The 18048-nt window shown below is 39.9% G+C and overlaps 1 protein-coding gene across 5 annotated transcripts in view; it reads left to right on the plus strand.

Annotated features, from left to right (window-relative positions):
• Positions 1–18048, plus strand: part of Plekha1 (pleckstrin homology domain containing A1) — a 49772-nt gene that overhangs the window by 15945 nt on the left and 15779 nt on the right. For 4 of the 5 annotated variants that reach the window (XM_036204131.1, XM_036204113.1, XM_036204106.1 and 1 more), the window contains exons 3-6: positions 406–462; positions 1670–1715; positions 9779–9876; positions 15470–15595. In XM_036204131.1, coding sequence (XP_036060024.1) covers positions 406–462; positions 1670–1715; positions 9779–9876; positions 15470–15595 — 327 coding nt within the window. The remainder of the gene's footprint in view (positions 1–405; positions 463–1669; positions 1716–9778; positions 9877–15469; positions 15596–18048) is intronic. The other variant, XM_036204138.1, reaches the window with a different exon arrangement.

Genomic DNA, 18048 nt, shown 5'->3' on the forward strand with positions numbered 1-18048 from the left:
ATATTCTCCCATTGCTTTCATAAACAAAATTTGATCTTACTTACAAATCTTGAAGCTCACAAAAAAGGATATTAGTTTAGCTACAATGAGACAGACAGCTCTTTAGCTGTAGGATACATAGAGCAGAGTGAGACTCAGCTCCTTATCCCAGGTGTCATCTTTTTGTTTTGTTTCACTTTTTTGCCTGCAGGGGTTGGAACCTGTGACCTCACAAATGCTAGGCTAGTGTTCTACCACAGAGCCACACCCACAGTCCTATATTGTTATCTTGATGTCAGATCTAGTAAATATGTAAATTAAATAAAGTATATTTGTAAAGTGTTTTAAAAATTTTCAAATGTTTTTAGTATTATAGAATACCTAAATGATGCTGGGTAATAATTGTATTTTAATATTTATATTTAGAACCTGCCTTCAGGATCATCACGGGTTGGAGCCATTAAACTTACCTACATTTCAAAGGTAGACTCTATATATTATTTTTAAACATTAATTTTTTTGTTGTTGTTCTTTATTTGGTGTTTCTAAGATAAAAATCTTAACTGTGCAGCCCAGGCTAGCCTGGAGTTCTCAATCCTCCTGAGGGCTGGGATTACATGTGTGTACCATCTTGTGCAATTCTCATTGTGTTGCTCTCATATGTGAATTCCTGCCCCCAGGTGGTAGTGTGGACAGAACAGAGTAGTGTCTGTCTGTCATTTAGCAGTGATGCTGAAGATCGTCCCCACTTACTGTGACTAGAAGTTCTTTAAGTTGATAAAACTAGAAGTCGTTGCGTTATATCTTCTAAAATGGGAGATTGTCCATGAAATGAAGTATTAGCTCAGTGAGGCAGGCAAGGAGTGGCCACTGTTTCCCCTGCTTCACCAAGCCTAGTTAAACTGTAACCCTTTGTGTAATGCTTCTCCTTCCCCTCTGTCCTGCAGTGAAATGTAGTTTGGATTGTACAATTTTATTGGCCCACTTTAGGTATGCTATTTTCCCCTAGAATTTATTCCTAGAACAAACTTCATCATGTGAATTTGTAGTGGGGATTTATCAGGAACTCCAGAGTAGAATTTATTTTGAAATACAAAATATGAGTCCTGTTACTGGGAACAGCCCAGCAGAGGTCATGAATAGGGTCTAAGGGCATCTTACTCAGAGGGATAGTACTGACATAGTGTGGCTAGCTGTTTCACCTGATGCGTTGAGCTGTTCTGTGTTTAATGAGTAGGAGGTTGACTTCTCAAAGAGATTAAGAGATTAAGGCCTTCTGGAGTTTTGAACTCTAGATAAATAAGCTTGCAGTCCACCATTTTTACTTAAATTGGCTGCTAACTTAGAAATAAGTTTGGGATACCCATAGTTTCTATATGCATTGAGGGCATGTTGTATGTTATGTTATAAAATATATGTGTGACATAACTCCTACAGGTACACTTTTGACTTCTTCACATTTCTTGGATTAAGAAGTTTAGTCAAAGAAAATGTGGAAGTATTGTTTTATATTACAACTGGGACCCAGATTTTGTATCTAATTTGCTATCGTTAGGTTGCTTTTAAATTTTAATTTCAAATTGGTATGCTAGGTGGGAAGTTGTACGTGTGGAAGATTGTATAGTACTTGAAACTGAGTATTGTAGCATGTGGAGGAGTAACTCAGACCTCTTTTTTTTTTTTAAATTAGGTTAGTGATGCAACTAAGTTAAGGCCAAAGGCAGAGTTCTGTTTTGGTAAGTAGCCATGTTTACATTATTTTGTCTTCAAATGATACAATTCCACCAGCCTCCTCTTAGTTCTTTTTAAAAAGTGTGTGTGTGTGTGTGTATCACAGCATTCATGTGGAGATCAGAGAATAATTTACAGGAGTCAGTTCTCTCCTTCCACCACTTGGGTTCAAAGGATTGAACTCAGGTCATCAGGCTTGATGGCAAGTGCCTTTTCCTGCTGAGCCACCTTTCCAGCCCTGTTATTTTAAATTAGGCTGATATATTATAAAGTAATACAGTCACAAGAAACAAACCTGTGGCTTAATGGATCTCTTAAGGAATTCCTTTACACCCATCATCTAGATGAGGGAATAAAAATCTGACCCTGGCTACCAACCCCAAGTGTCTTTCCTCTTCTCATCCTGGTTATAACCTCCCCACACTCATGTGTAACTGTTGCATCTCACCCAGCAATATTTCAGGTATTTTTTAGCTCTGTACCTTATTTTCTTTATTGATCACATAAATAATGCAAAGGACTTTGTCTTTTGCAAGGGAATGAGGTATTCACAACTTGGAGGCCGGAGGAGTTGAGGATGTTAGATAAACTGTGAGCAGGTGCTTAGTGAATGCCCAAGGACACGTTCGGCTGTGGGAGAATGAGTATTAGTGCCTCAAGGATTTCAGACCAGCTGATAGACAACCACAATACCTGTCGTTATCATTCCAGCAGTCAGAAGATAGAGGGGATATAGAGCCAATGGTGCCACCATAGATGAGGACAACCCATGCTGGGGACCAAGTAAATCGCTGACCAATTTTTACCACCAGTAAGAAGAAATAAGAACTCATGGGCAGAGATGTGCAGCAGGGGGAATGTGATGTAGGGACCGGAGGCAGATGCTGGAGGCAGAAGTCAGGGTGTGGTATGTTAACAAGCAGTGCATTTCCTTATTTTGAAAAAGGAAGAAAGTAGAGTGCCTGAAGCAGATGTGAGGTGAATGAAGGTGCTGGCTCCATGCACGGGAGTTAAGCAGGTAGATGAGTCCTGTGACTTTTGAACTAATATACTTAAGGCCTTCAACCTGAGTGGAGCTGATGTAGGTGAGAGAAGCTACAGGAAGGAGCCTTAGAAGAAAAAGTATGGAGACTCGGAGATTGACATCCATCCAGGCAGATCCTCACTAATATGAATAGTGCTAACATGGGTTTGCAGGTGTCTCTGTATGCTGATTTCATTTCCTTAGGCATTTGCCCAGAAGTGGCATGTTTGTTTTTTCCCTTATATGTGGAAATAAAATGTCCTGAAAATAGAAAGGGCCAGGGAAGGAGAAGAGAACCTTTTTTTCTGCAGGACAGTGTGGAACAGGATGCTGGGGTGTGATGCCTAATCTTTATTGTCAGCTTATGGAATTTAGAGTCATCATGGAAACAGCCCTCTAAACATGTCAGTAAGGGAGTTTCTAGATTAGGTTAACAGAGGTGGGAATATCCACCCTAATGTGAGTAGTCCATTACATGGGCTTGAAGAGGAAGTGAGTGGAGCACGGATTTCAGGCTCTGCTTCCTGACTGGATGCAGTGTGACCTACTGCCTCCTGTTCCTGCTTGCACACCTCCCCTGCCAGGATGGGCTGCTGCACCACCTGGAACTGTAAGCGAGAGTAAACTTCTCTCCTTAAGTTGCTTCTGCCAGATACTTTATTCCAACAGTGAGGCAAGTAACTAAAACATGGGGGCAAGAGAGGGTCCAGGGAGGGTGGACGGAGCAGCAGGGAAACCTCTGGCTTCTACAGGTAATGTGCGATCATACTGAGAAATTAGAGTGTGTTAAGAGGATGAGCAGTAGGTCAGACTGAGAAAATTGTCGCCATCTCCACGTGTTCAAGTGTGGAAGGGACAGGATTTAAGACTGACTAACTGGTATAAAAAGGGAGAGACTATTTTACATTCAAGTTTTTTTTTTTTTTTTTTTTTTTTTTTTTTTTTTTTTTTTTTTTTTTTTAAGGGTACTTTTGGGGCAGAGTAAATGTTAAAATTCTTTGCTTTCTTCTGTGTGTAGAGGGTGGCTTTCTCCTGCAGGTTGGTGTTCAGATAGCAGCCACATATACCCAGTAAGAAAAGCCATTAAGCTAGTGTGTTTGTCACTACTAAGAAACTTTTGTAAAAGTTATACATTACTGCAGATTAGAATTACAGTTATTTACTAAATAAGACAGTGTTCGAGATCACCTAACAGAGAATTCTGTTAGAATGTATGATCACGTGCTTATTTTGTAGTGCTGGTTATCGAACCTAGGACTTGAGCATGCTAGGCAAATGTTCTACCACTGAGCTAAATGCACCTCCAGCCCAAACACACCTAGTTTTAACACTTAAGTAATAAACTCAACATTCATAGTTATTGGGCCTAATTAGAGTAGGTGATTTTAGTTGGAATCAAAGAGTAAGATGAGGCTCTTGTTCTTCTTTCTGTAGTCCTGCATCTGTCAGGAATACAGAAGAGATTCATAAAACAGTTGCTTTCAGAGAGAGATACTTGGATGCCGACTTCATTCTTAGTGGCAGGATGTCTCTAATTCCCCTGAAACGGGAAAAAAGAAACACTCAAACCTTATCTTTGATAAAGGTAGGAGACATGAGCAGGTGGCCTTCAGTGTATAAATATGGAAGCAGATGGAGGAATAGCAGCTCACTTTGCAGAGCAGAGAAAGGGGCCAGTGAAGAGCTAACCATTTCTGTGCCCTGCTCCATCCCTCTCTAATAGGCTTAGGTGGTGGGGCCTGTTTGGGGGATGGGGGAAGCTACAGTGAAGGGGGCCTGAGGTTCTTTGTTTGGATGTCTTTTAAAACAAAACAAAACTCCAGTCTCTGTCTCCATCTGGCTCATGTGGGCAGCCACCCTTCCCCCAGCCCAGCAGGGAATGGGATGTGTGGCGTGTCCAGAAATAGAAACTAAAACTAATCCTGGAGAAGGGAAGGAATGAAGCATGAAACTGAAAAGGAGGATTAAAGGAGAATCTGAATACTGAACACAGCCCTGTCCTGTGCAGCCCCAGGGAACCTGCAGCCAGCTGCAGCCAGCAGTAGGTGGGTAGAGCCTGATTACCCTTAAGAACTGAAGAACGGTACTGACATCTGGATATTTCCACTAGGGCCTCCCAACCCAAGAGGGAACAACCATCCTCTTTAGTCCCTCTTTTAAAATGGTAACAGACAGCCCAAATTACTTAGTATTTAAGAATTATCAGACAGAAAAAGAAACAAGTAATGCAGAACTCAGGAGAAAACCTTTTTTTTTTTTTTTCCCTCTCAAGACAGGGTTTCTCTGTGTATCTCTGGCTGTCCTGGAACTCTCTGTAGACCAGACTGGCCTCAAGCTCAGAGATCTGCCTGCTTCTGCCTCCCTAGTGCTGGCATTAAAGGCATGAGCCACCACCTCCCAGCTAACTTTAAAAAAACAAAGGCAAAAAAATCAGCCAATTTAAAAAGCGGTAATAGAGAAATTGATGTGGCAATCTCACTAATAAACTTGTAATCTCAGCATTTCAAGAGGATGGCAGGTCCCAGGCCACCAGCCTGGAGTGCATACTGAGCCACTTTCTCCCCCCACCCCCCCAAAAAAGTGAGAAAGACCTGATCCATATCCCATCACCACCAGATCTGTGGCCACACTTGAACCACAGCCATTTAGTCCTGGATCATGAGAGAGGGTTTTTGCTGCTTATACTAATGTCTGTGCTGTGGTTTTTATGCATTTGTTTCATTTGCTCTGTTGTAAAGATTTGAATAAAAATGTACTCAGGTGAAAAGGTAGGAAGCAGACAAGCCTCTGAGGACTAAAAGTTCATATGATACTCTTGCTTAAAAAGCTTGGTGGCCCAGAGGCATCTTAGCTTTGTGTTTGTGGTATTCACAGCTTCTTCCTTCCCCTGTCTACTCACTCCCCTGCATTGCATACACACCACTTTCCAGAGGACGATGATAGAGGATTATTGTGTACGTTTCTTCACATGCATTGGTACTTTTTCTCTGGGAAAGGACACGTGACATTGCTGATGCATAGGTAAGGAGAGCAGGACTCAGTCAGACAGTGCTTGGGAGCCCTGCGTGAGTTATTTATCAGCCTTGCTGAGTCCTGGCTTTTTAGTTTGTAGCAGATGTCTTTGCCCCTCTTGCCATAAAATAAAAGCATGTGAGTTTTTTATTCAAACCACAAGGTATATCAAGAGTTGCAGGGGGCTTTTTGTTTGTTTGTTTTAGTTTTGGGTTTTGGGGGCTAGAGATGAAACCCAGAGCCTGTGCATGGTAGGCAAACACTGAGCTTCATATCAAATGTCAAGGAGTCTTTTTAGTTCAGTTATGTTGTCCTCTTTTTTTCTTTTCAAAAAGACCCTCATATAAATATTACTCATTTAGAAGTATGTGTATTATACATTTGCTTAGTGCCAGCAGTTGTAGTACACTGTTAGATTCTATTTATTTATTTATTTATTCTTTTTTTTTGGTTTTTCGAGACAGGGTTTCTCTGTGTAGCTTTGTGCCTTTTTCCTGGAACTCACTTGGTAGCCCAAGCTGGCCTCGAACTCACAGAGATCCGCCTGCCTCTGCCTCCCGAGTGCTGGGATTAAAGGCGTGCCACTGCCTGGCGATTCTATTTATTTTTAAACTTACTATTTTGTTTTGTGTGTATTTTGTGTTTTGCTTGCATGTGTGTCTGGGCACCAGGTGTGTGCCTGGTGGTGGTTGTCAGATTTCCCTGGGACTGGAATTATAGACAGTTGTAAATGACCACATGGGTGCTGGAGTTGGACTTGTGTATTCTGGAAGAGCTGAGCCATTTCTCCAGCCCCGAATACTTAGATTGTAAATCTCTTCAGTGTTCTGAGCTGGCACTCCAAACAATATTTTGGGGAAGAAGTCACCATTGAGCTGACACTGGACAAGATCTGAATGCATACTGTGCTGGACTACCAGATGTTAACAACAGAAGCTATTTGTAGATAGATGCAGTGTCCTAGGGAGTTCCTAGTTATGCCAAAATACACTTAGGATATTTTCTATGTTTTTATTTTCTAGTGGTTCCCAACTTTCCTAATACTGTGGCCCTTTAATACAGTTCCTCTCCTTGTAGTGACCTCAACCCTAAAAATTATTTTTGTTGCTACTTCATAACTGTAATTTTGCTACAGTTATGAATCATAATTAAATATCTGTGTTTCCTGATGGCCTTAGGCAACCCCTGTGAAAGGGTTGTTCAATCCCCAAGGGGTCACTACCTATAGGTTGAGAACCACTGCTCTAGAAACATGCAGAAGTACAACTAATGGTGTGTTACAGTTTTTTACTTTTCAGATGAATTTTTCTGTAGCACTTCATAAGATATACTTTGACTTCTGGGATCTTCAACTTAGTCTAGGGAGCTCTGTTCAGAGTTGCTTGTTCTCAGGCCTAATTTCAAATTTGTGTGTTCCCTTGAGGATTTTCATTCCCTCCTTCTCTTGGTCATGTTCAACTGAGTGCTAGTACATTAATTATTCATTGTTGGGGTGGAGACTTTTGGAAGCTTTGTTTTATTTCTTGTTTTTTTAGTTTGTTTGTTTTTTGTTTGGTTTTGAGACAGTGTCTCACCCTGTAGCCGTGGCTGTCCTAGAACTCACTATGTAGACTGGGCTGACCTGGAACTCAGAGGTAGGCCTACCTCTGCCTCCCCAGAGTGCTAGTATAAAGGTGTGTTCCACCATGCCTGGCCTTGGAAGTTGATGTTATATTTGAACAATTTCAACAGTGTGTGACTATTCAGATGCCTTAGCTCCTATAGTAGTATTTGATTTTCTGAACAAAGGCATATGATATAAATAGGTTTAATTAAAGAGCCCCTTATGACTTGCAGACAGCTATCTGCAGATATGCTTTATGAAGTGCATAGTCCCAGTCCCTTAAGGGGGCATGTATAAATTTCATAGAAAATATACCTTTAGTCCAAGCACTTAGAAGGCAGAGGCTGGTGGATCTCTATGAGTTTGAGGCCAGGCTGGTCTACACATATCAAACTCCAGGTTAAGGCTACATAAGGAGACCCTGTTTCAAAAGAAAAAGGTTGTTTGTTTGGTGTGTGTGTGTGTGTATGTGTGTGTGTGTGTGTGTGTGTGTGTGTGTTAGTTTTGTTTTTTTGATGAAAGCTTCAAGTGTAACTATTTAAAATACAAAATTTAATTTTAAATACAAATATTATTTCGGGGCTAAAAATATTACCAGGGACTAAAAAAAATGTTTATAAGCTTAAATTATAGAGGTTTGCAAATACATGAAGTCTATAAGATCAAAGGGAAAACTGATAGAATATTTGTTTAGTCAAAGATACCATGAGCAAAGTGAGAATTCACAGGGAAAGTGCTTATGATAAAGAAACTGGTTAATAGAGAAGTTCCTGCAGATCAGTACATTACAACTGAATAGCTCAAGAGAAATGAGTGAAAGAATATACAACGCTTGGCCGGGCGGTGGTGGCACACGCTTTTAATCCCAGCACTCGGGAGGCAGAGCCAGGCGGATCTCTGTGAGTTCGAGGCCAGCCTGGGCTACAGAGTGAGTTCCAGGACAGGCACAAAGCTACACAGAGAAACCCTGTCTTGAAAAACCAAAAAAAAAAAAAAAAAAAAAAAAAAAGAATATACAACGCTCATGAAGTAAATGCAGGTGCCTAATACCCATACAGAACTTTTGTTCTCAATAATTAAATTCAAATTCAAGCAAGGTCTAGTTATCTACTAATTAGCAACTAATTAGGTTGTTAATAGAGTGCTGTATCAGTTAGGGGCTGTTGAATGAAATACCATTTGAGGCATTTCTTGGTCCCAAAGTAATTGTTACAGGGGATTATTTTCACAAATGTCAGAAGACAGAAAGAGTACAGTGGAGATGTTGCAGTGACTTAGACATTGGAAACAGTATGAAGCAGCTTCACTCTGGGGTTAGGAGAAAGAGGGAAAATGTAGTACAGAGCCTTGGACTATGGAGGAGCAGCTACCAGGAAGCTATGAAATAACATTTCAGACTCCAAACCCCCAAGCTTAAAGACTTTAAAGCAATGGATGTATATGCTAATATACAGATACTAATAACAGTACTGGTGAGTGGAATTAGAGACGTTGTGTACACAATTGGGAAGAAGCTTTTGTATAGGGATTCTATTAGGGAAGACAATTTATAATGCAAAAGTTGAGTTTCTTTTTCTTTTTTCTTTGTGTTGTTTGCTTGAGATAGGGTCTCACTATATGGTCCTAGCTGGCCTGGGATTCCTTTGTAGTCCAGGCTGTTATTGAACACAAAGAGATCCATATGCCTCTTCCTCCTGAGTCCTGGGTTTACAGGCATGTGCCACCATGCCTGACCCGAAACAATTTTTTTTTTTTAAATCAGAATTTTTTAAAATGCTTTTAAAAATAATTTTATTAGTTAGTATGGGTATTTTGCTGGCATGTATGTCTGTGTACCACTTGTATGCAGTGCTCTCAGAGGCCAGAAGAGGGTGTTGGATCCCCTGGAACAGGAGTTACACACAATTGTGAGCTGTCAGGTGCTGGGAATTGAACACGGTCCTCTGGAGGTGTAGCCAGTACTCTTAACTCCTGAGCCATTTCTCTCCAGTCTTCCCCCAAAGAAAATTATCCCATAGCAATACTGGTCAAAGTGTGGAGGAAAGTGCTCAAGTGATGTTTCATTGTGATGTTCTTTTTGTTTGTTTGTTTTGAGATAGGGTTTCTCTGTGTAGCTCTGGCTGTCCTGGAACTCACTCTGAAGACCAGGCTGGCCTTGAACTCATAGAGATCTACTTGCCTTTGCCTCCCAAGTGCTGGGATTGAAGTATGTATGCATCATGGGAGTCAGTAAACATCACTGACTCACTACTTAATGGTATATGCATTTAATGAAAACTGGTCATGACAGTGATGAAAGTGGTGTTTTATATGGCCTGTGTATTTTGTGAAATCCAAGAGTTGCAGTGTTGAATATGGTTGACCTTTGCAGCTGTTGTCTACATAATTTAGAGGTAACAACTATATTTCATATACTTTTTTTTTGACAGTTATGAATGCAGGGATGAGAAAATACTTTCTACAAGCCAATGATCAGCAAGACTTAGTGGAGTGGGTAAATGTCTTGAACAAAGCTATAAAAATTACAGTAAGTATGTATTTAAAAATTTTTTCTTTATAGAAGTAATCTTTACATTTTTAAAATGTGTCTAATATCCTCAACTTACCAGCATGTTGCATATTCAAGCTTGGTTTAAAAGATGGGTTCTGAATGTGAGCCTTTTTTTTGTGCGTGGAGAAGGTCAGCCTGTGAATGCCTTTTACTATGTCCCTAGTAAGGATTCACATCACTGTTTATCCTGATTGTGTTTTTGTTTTACATCTAGAGTAGGATAAGAGGCTTTGGACCACTTACTTTGGGGATGGGCACAAGCATTCCCCTTTTCTAACCTTGTCAGGCAAAGGAGAAGATGGGGTTGAACAAGGGAAGGCTCAGGTTTAGAGATTGAGTTTGAAGAGCTGTGGTAACCAGAGGGTCTTGTCTGTATGCTCTAGGAATGTCTGAGGCTGTAAACTCCTTCTCTCATCTGCCCTTTTCCCTGGAGTTCCAGGACCTGCTACTCTTCCCTCCTGCTCATGCCACAACTCCCTGCTATTAAACTCCTTTAAAATAAACATCAGTACTTACTGATTACTTACATTGTGCCATCAGATAGGCTTTAGATGGAAGGTTTTCCCTCAACTTCCAGAAAGGTTGAGTGACTTGTACAGACTTCAGCACTGGTAAGCTATGAAGCTGGAACCCAGGCAAGCATGTTGGTCCCTGGACCCTGAACTCTGCAGTGCAATGAGCAAAAAGCCCCTTCCTAAAGTCAGCCAAACTTTTCTGAGCAAGTTGTTGCTGCTGCTGCTGCTGCTGCTGCTGCTGCTGCTGCTGCTGCTGCTGCTGCTATTGCTGCTGAGCCCATGAACTGCCTTGCTGTAGCTTTCATCCTTAAACAAAGTAGGCTGCCTGGAAGGGGCTGGGAAGGAGCTCCTCACATGTGGGGTTTTATGCATTAAAGTTTGTTTTTAGTGAAGTATAGCTATTTACTGGTCCTAATCTACTTTCGGTCACAGAGCATGTTCTTGGGAAATCAGTGCATATAGATTTCATCTAAAGTAAATGGTTTTATGTCTGTGCCACACAGCAGTAGCATTAAGCTAGTTAACCAAGGCTGTTCTTAGTTAGGTCAGATTTTTTGTCTTGCATCAGAACAGCTTATTACCACATGACAGAAAACGCCTACATACCACATCTGAGCTGTATGAGAAGCAGAAGTTATTTTGGGGCTTGTGCAGTTTCAGGATAGCAATATTTTGAGCAGATTCAGAAGTTTATGGTCTTACAAGGTTTTAGCTGATCATTTTGAACTCCTAATAAATATTCCCTGCCTGGAAGATGTCTTTATGAAGTCTATATGTAGTACTTTATTGAATTTGTTTTTCATAAGTCTATAGTAATAAGCAGAACTGGCTGGCTTCTTTTAGTGATTTAAAGAAAAGTGAAATAATGTTCTAATCATTTTACCAAGTTGGAATGCCTTGAATTGCTCCCCATTTATTTGTGGTACTAAATATTTCTTCATGTCATTGCAAGTTTTTCAGCAGGAAGGAGAAACTGGTAATATTTAATTAGCTTTAATTAGCTCTTGGGATCTTACAGCTTTATTTTATATGACATTTTTACTGTTATTATGGAAAATGATTTTTATGATTTTATAATTCATATTTAGAAAATATAAAGATACAAAAATCATTGGTAAAGTAATTATAAATGCAGTGATATAAATATAGAACTGGTAATTGACTAGAGTCAATTTTAGGTAAACATAGGGAAATAAGAGAATTCCCAGGCTTTAATAAGATGTATTTTGTTGGGGCTGGAGATAAGACCCAGTGGTTAAGAGCACTGGCTGCTCTTGCAAAGGACCTGAGTTTGGTTCCCTATACCCACATGACTGCTCACAGTTGTCTATAACTCTAGTGCTGGGGGACACAGTAACTTCTTCTGGCCTACACAGGCACCAGGCATGTAGGTGGTACACAGACCTGTAGGCAAAACACCCATACACATAAAATTAAAAAAAAAAAAAAAAGAAAGGAAAAAAAAAAAAAAGCCAGGTGGTAGTGTCGAACATCTCTAATTCTAGCACTGGTCTATAAACCGAGGCCCAGGACAGCCAGGGCTACACAGAGAAACCCTGTCTCAATATGTGTGTGTGTGTGTGTTTAAAGATTTTTACCAATTTAGACATCATAGGCATTTTGCACTTTTAAGTATATTGGAGTGTGATGTGTCTAATTTTATATCTAAATAGCTAATGATTTACATGTAAGATCTTTGAAAGATTTATATTTCCATTTTAGTACATGTATAGTTTTTCTTCCTCTGTAATCATTCCCAAATGATATTTTGATCAACTATAGTTTAGTGATCTGCTGAGTACTATGTGATTTCACCTTAGAGATTGTTAGTGCATTGTGGCTAAGAGTATGGTGATTAGTTACTGTTCCAATTGTAGTAGTATATCACCTAGTGCACTGCTTTTCACAGCAATAGTCTGTCTTTCCTTACTTTCCCTGTCTGTGACATTGTAAACTCGTTACTAAATAGTTTAAAAAAAAAAGATTTTTAAAAGGTCAGTATTAGAAGAAATATTCTTGAAGACATTTTCAGTGACTTGAGTTTGGAAAAATCAAAATTGGAAGCATGCTTTCAAATGTGTATTTGTCTGCCATCAGTGTAGAGGTTCCTGGACCCCTGCTGGTTTAAAGAGAGATGAAGATGCCCAGAGTTTTTGCCTAAGCAGAAGTCCACTATTTCTAAAATGTCTTTTTCCACCGTAACAACTTCTTCTCCTTTTTTTCTTTTTCTTTTTTTTTTGTTTGTTTTTTGTTTGTTTTTTATTTTGTTTTGTTTTCGAGACAGGGTTTCTCTATGTAGCTTTGCGCCTTTCCTGGATCTTGCTTTGTAGACCAGGCTGGCCTCGAACTCATGGAGAGCTGCCTACCTCTGCCTCCCGAGTGCTGGGATTAAAGGTGTGCACCACCACCTGGCCCCATTGTAACTTCTGATTTAAAAGTCTGCATTAGCTTTTAATCTAAAAACTAGTCTTTTAAAATAGTAACAGAAACTCCACAAGGATTTTTTTTTTTTTAATGGCAACTGGGACAAATAAGCCGAATATTGATCTAAAGAATGAATGACCTTGCTGCCCTGCAGTGTTCACCAAGCCAGCTCAGATGGAGAGATTACAGGTCTTGCCACCAAGGAATTTATCACACACATAGGTCTGTCCTCCAGCTCTGTCCTCATTCCTGGTTAGCTGAATTTTACTCCTCTGTAACTTTTGAGAGGCCTGTAGCCTCTTATTTACTTCAGTTGTACATGTCTGTTTTGCTCCAGTCTTCCTTCTCTAGTCATTATTTTCTTTTCTAATATTGGGACACTGTATTGGGGTCATAGTAAATGCCTGCTAAGAACGTGTTCAGACCCCTCCCAAGAAATAGTCACAGAAAAAGGAGGAAGAAGCAATTGAGCAGAGCATATTTAATTTCTGGCACTTGTCCACTGCTCTGTGAGTTGGCTATTTGGTGCTCATTAACAGTTGGCTGATCTGCAGGTGGGGTGTATGTGTTAGGGTGGGGGTTCTTTATCTTGGATTTGACTTTCTTTTCATTAAGAGTGTTTTGTAAATTCTAAGGGAGTTACTTTGTATCTGGATAGTTTACTTGCACTTTTTTTAAAAACAAGGCGATGGTAATTTTGTAATCATAAATTTGAGTGGAGGATTGTACTTGCATAGACTTTATTGTGAAGGTTGTCAGGTTGTCAGCAGTGGGCCAGTTGCACAGAAAAGAATTTTTGGTGTGATATGTTTCTGGAAGGAGAGTGGGGAAGGCAGCATATATTAGTGTATTTTAAAGTTTCATGAGAGTCTTTTCTTTAGATGTCCTTGTGAGTCGCAGAACCCTTTCCAGGGTCACCACAGAGTGGCAATCTCAGGTCATCTCTGTGGCTTCAGATTTTCTTACTGCTGTTTTCTGTTCTCAGTTAGTTGACAGGATCACACTTTGCAAAACGACTGAAATTATGTGATTCTAGAAAGTGTACTAGATTTCATCTGCAGATTGTTCTAGGGTGTGGTATCTTTTTTTTTTAAAGATTTATTTATTTATTTATTATGTATACAGTGTTCTGCCTGCACACCAGAAGAGGGAACTAGATCTCACTGTAGATGGTTGTGAGCCACCATGTGGTTGCTGGGAATTGAACTTAGGACCTCTGGAGGAGTAGCTGGTGCTCTTAACTCCTGAGCCATCTCTACAGCCCATAGGGTGTGGTATCTTAATTTTAGCCAACAACTAACACTTTGTCCACGATTGTGATCACCTTTAAAAAGCACTCAAGAGTGAGGCCTATTAGGATCACAGGCATTCAGAGTTCACCTCCTTCCCTTTTCCCTTTCCTCTCCCCCTTCCGCTTCCTTCCCTTTTCCCCTTTCTCTTTCTCCACCACCCCCTCTCTGTTTTGGTTTTTCTAGGTAAGGTTTCTCTGTGTATCCCTGGCTGTCCTGGAACTCACTGTAGACCAGACTGGCCTCTAACTCAGAGATTCACCTGCCTCTACCTCCCTAGTGATGGGACTAAAGGCACATGCCACCAGTGCCAGGCTTCCTTTCTCTCTTCCTCCCATTTCCACCACTGTATTGGGAATATGCATTTGAAGCTGGAGGGTGTTGCCAGAGCCCAAGAGAAAGCCTGACAATGGAGGCGGTGGGAGAAATGACATTACCTAAGATGTAAGCCATTTTTACCCATGGACAGTTATGTTCATGAGTATGTATGGATTGAGATCTTCTCACGCACACAGCCCATACTTATTCAGTATTTTGAAAAGAATGTCTTTGTAAATAAACCCCTGTCTGCATTGTCCACCAGCTCTTCTCCAGATCTGGTGAGTGCAGTGTGGTGTACAATGAGAATACAATGTAGTTTGTGAAACACTGTCCCTCAAAAGCACCTGTTCCTTCCAAAACTGCAGTTTGAGGGGGATGTTCTAGAGACTCATTCTGGGGGTGGAGCCTGGGAATTAATAGCTTTTAGTGATGTTCTGGGTGATGTTTTATATCTATTCCCTGCCTTGGATGGAATCACATTAGTACATGTAGGGCCTTTGACTACAGTGTTAGTAGTTTCTCTGTAGTTCACAGGTGATGGACAAATGACTTAATTTTAACTTAAACATTTTTATACATTACCGTTGTATTTGTCATTCTTATTGTTGATAATGTTTCTGAATGACTGTGAGAATTCCTAAATAAAATGTCTTTTAAATCATACTCAGTATGTTATTGATGCCAGGTGTGATTATTTCATTTTATTGTACAAACTTGGCTAGAATGCAGTACAGCAGGGATCTCAACTGCTGCCTCTAACCCCTGCTTCCTTCTCAAACTGTGCTGAGAGTTGGCCAGGGGAGAAAAGAGGAAGTGTATGAAGTAGTGACTGCACAAGCAGTGGGTGATGATGATCCTAAAGTGTTATCAGCCTGGAACAATCCGAGAGCTTCAATTACAGTATTGTAAATACATTATCATTTGCCATTTATCGACAGACAACTAGTTGAAAATTCTGTGATGGTGGAGAGGGTTGCAAATACAATTCTGGTTGCATGATAATCCATCTCACTCTTCCAGGTACCAAAGCAGTCAGACTCACAGCCAGCTTCTGACAGCCTGAGTCGCCAAGGTGACTGTGGCAAGAAGCAAGTGTCCTACAGAACTGATATTGTTGGTGGTGTTCCCATCATCACTCCAACTCAGGTAACAGATAAATGCTCCTGTTGAATGTAGGTCTTAGGACTGCACATTTGTATTTTGTTTTGTTTTGTTTTGTTTTGTTTTTTGAGACAGGGTTTCTCTGTGTAGCTTTAGAGCTTGTCCTGGATCTTGCTGTGTAGACCAGGCTGGCCTTGAACTCACAGGGATCTGCCTGCCTCTGCCTCCCAAGTGCTGGGATTAAAGGTGTGTGCCACCACCACCTGTTGATATTTATATTTTCATCATAACTGAAACAGAATGTCTTTGTGAGTCAATTCAGTATTTATTAACTACAAAAGCTCTTAATTTAGTTTCCTATTCTGAAAATGTTTCGCAAACTTTTGTATGTTTATTGTAAAAAAAGATCGGAAGTTACACAGATAAACATTGGATCCTTCTCTGAACTGAGTTCTTTGTATTCTCCCTATAGAAGTGTAGATGGGAGTTCCATGTTAGACTTTGTAGCAGCATATCTTACATCAGTCATCAGAAGTTATTCTCTGTCACTTGTAATGGCTGAAGAGTTCTGTGGATTTACCATAATTTATAAGCTTCTATTGATAGAGAAATGGAGGCCTTTTTAAAATTATATTGAACAATGTTGGGATGAACATTCATGTATCTTAAACATTAGAGATTAACACTAGGGGCTGCCACATGCTAGGCTAGAGCCTTACCACTGAGCTGTATGTTAGTTCTTTTTACAGTTGCCCTAGTTGTCCTCAAATCTGCTTTGTAGCTCAGACTAGCCTTGAACTATGGCTCCTCCTACCTCTGCTTCCTGAGCAGCTGAGGTTGCAGGTCTATACCAAGATAAATTAATGCTTGGAAGTAAAGTTGCTGGGCTAGAGTCTGCAAATATGTGTACATTTTTAAACTTGTGACCTGGGGACTGCAATCCTGGCTGGATTGTATCCTAAAAGTACTGATGTGCAGGTATTAGGAAAAATAAATTTATGTAATTTAAAAGATGGACTTAAAACTTTTATATGAACTTAAGTTTCTTATACTGCTACTGAGGAAATACACTTTTAATGCAAATTAAATTAGTAATAGTTGAGAAACGAGAATTTAAAGTGATGGCTATGTGCCAGTGTTGAATATTCTCATTACTTTTGTCTTTTTATCTTAAAAGATTTTGATGCTTTGTAGACACCTCCCCACCCACCCTCCAGGACAAGGTTTCTCTGTGTAGCCCTGACTGTCCTGGAACTCACTATATAGACCAGACTGGCCTCAGACTCAGAGATCCCCCACCACTGCCTCTGGAGTTCTGGGATTAAAGGTGGGCACCACCATCATCTGGCATAGACTTTTAAAATTTAACAGATAACATATTTTTTCAAGCCTTGTGCCAGGTGATTGTGGTTAGTGAGAAGAAATCTTATAACATCAATAAACTAACTTGAGTATCTTTCTCTATGATTTTCAAAGTATATATAATAGCACCAGTCTCTGCTCTAGGGGGAGTTTACAGTTATTTATTTTTTTGGTCAAAGTTGAATTAAAAAAAAAAAAAAAAAAGGAACAAGAGAAAAGGGTGTGGGGTGATTGCTTTATCTAAAAGTAATGATTGTAGCCTGATAAACTTGTGATTGATGAGTAGCTGGGCCGAACTTTCTCCCATACTATGACTTGTGTTGGCTATTGGTGGATAAGTTTGTGAAGACACTGTTGCAGTTTGTGTGGCTGTTGGTAGATAGATGAGTTAAGACACTGTAGCAGTTTGTATGACTTTGTAGATTAGATTCTACAGATATCATTTTTAAACATTTCAAATAATCTTATTTATTATAATGCAGAATTTTAAATTACAAAGTAGCACTGACAGTGGTGGCACCTTTAGTCCTAGCACTCAGGAGGCAGAGGCAGGGGAATTTCTGTGAGTTCCAGGCCAGCCTGGTCTACAGAGTGAATTCCAGACAGCCAGTACTGTTAAACAGAGAAACCCTGTCTTAAAAACCAAAACGGGAAAAAAAAAAAAAATTACAAAGTAGCATTTAGACAATATATAAATCTCATTGAAATGATTAATTTATTCAGAATCTATTGGGCAAATGTTAAGTGATTAATTAGTGTCATTGACCTGTTTAAATGTAGAACAGGTTGTAAATACTTCATGATACACCTGACAGTTGAGACTTAATTGTTCTTTTTAGCTTTAAAAATGTAACTGACTTATTTGTGGGATTGTAATGTGTATGCTGTAAATAGCCAGGAAGTCTTGGGTATGCTAAGGATTTGTTAACCCTGAGCTTTAAAACATAAAATCCATAGCACTTTCAGGAGCAAGCATGGGAAAAGAAATCTACAGGTTAAGGATTAGGCAAAGAGCCTTTGAGTTGACAACAAGCACATTATCCATCAAAGAAGACTGATAACTGCACATCATCAGTATTTCAAATGCTTGTTTTGTGAAAGACCCTGTTCAGAGAATGACTAGAAAACATAGACTA

The sequence above is a fragment of the Onychomys torridus genome, chromosome 1 (genome assembly GCF_903995425.1).
Source record: "Onychomys torridus chromosome 1, mOncTor1.1, whole genome shotgun sequence".
In the NCBI taxonomy this organism is placed as follows: Eukaryota; Metazoa; Chordata; class Mammalia; order Rodentia; family Cricetidae; genus Onychomys; species Onychomys torridus.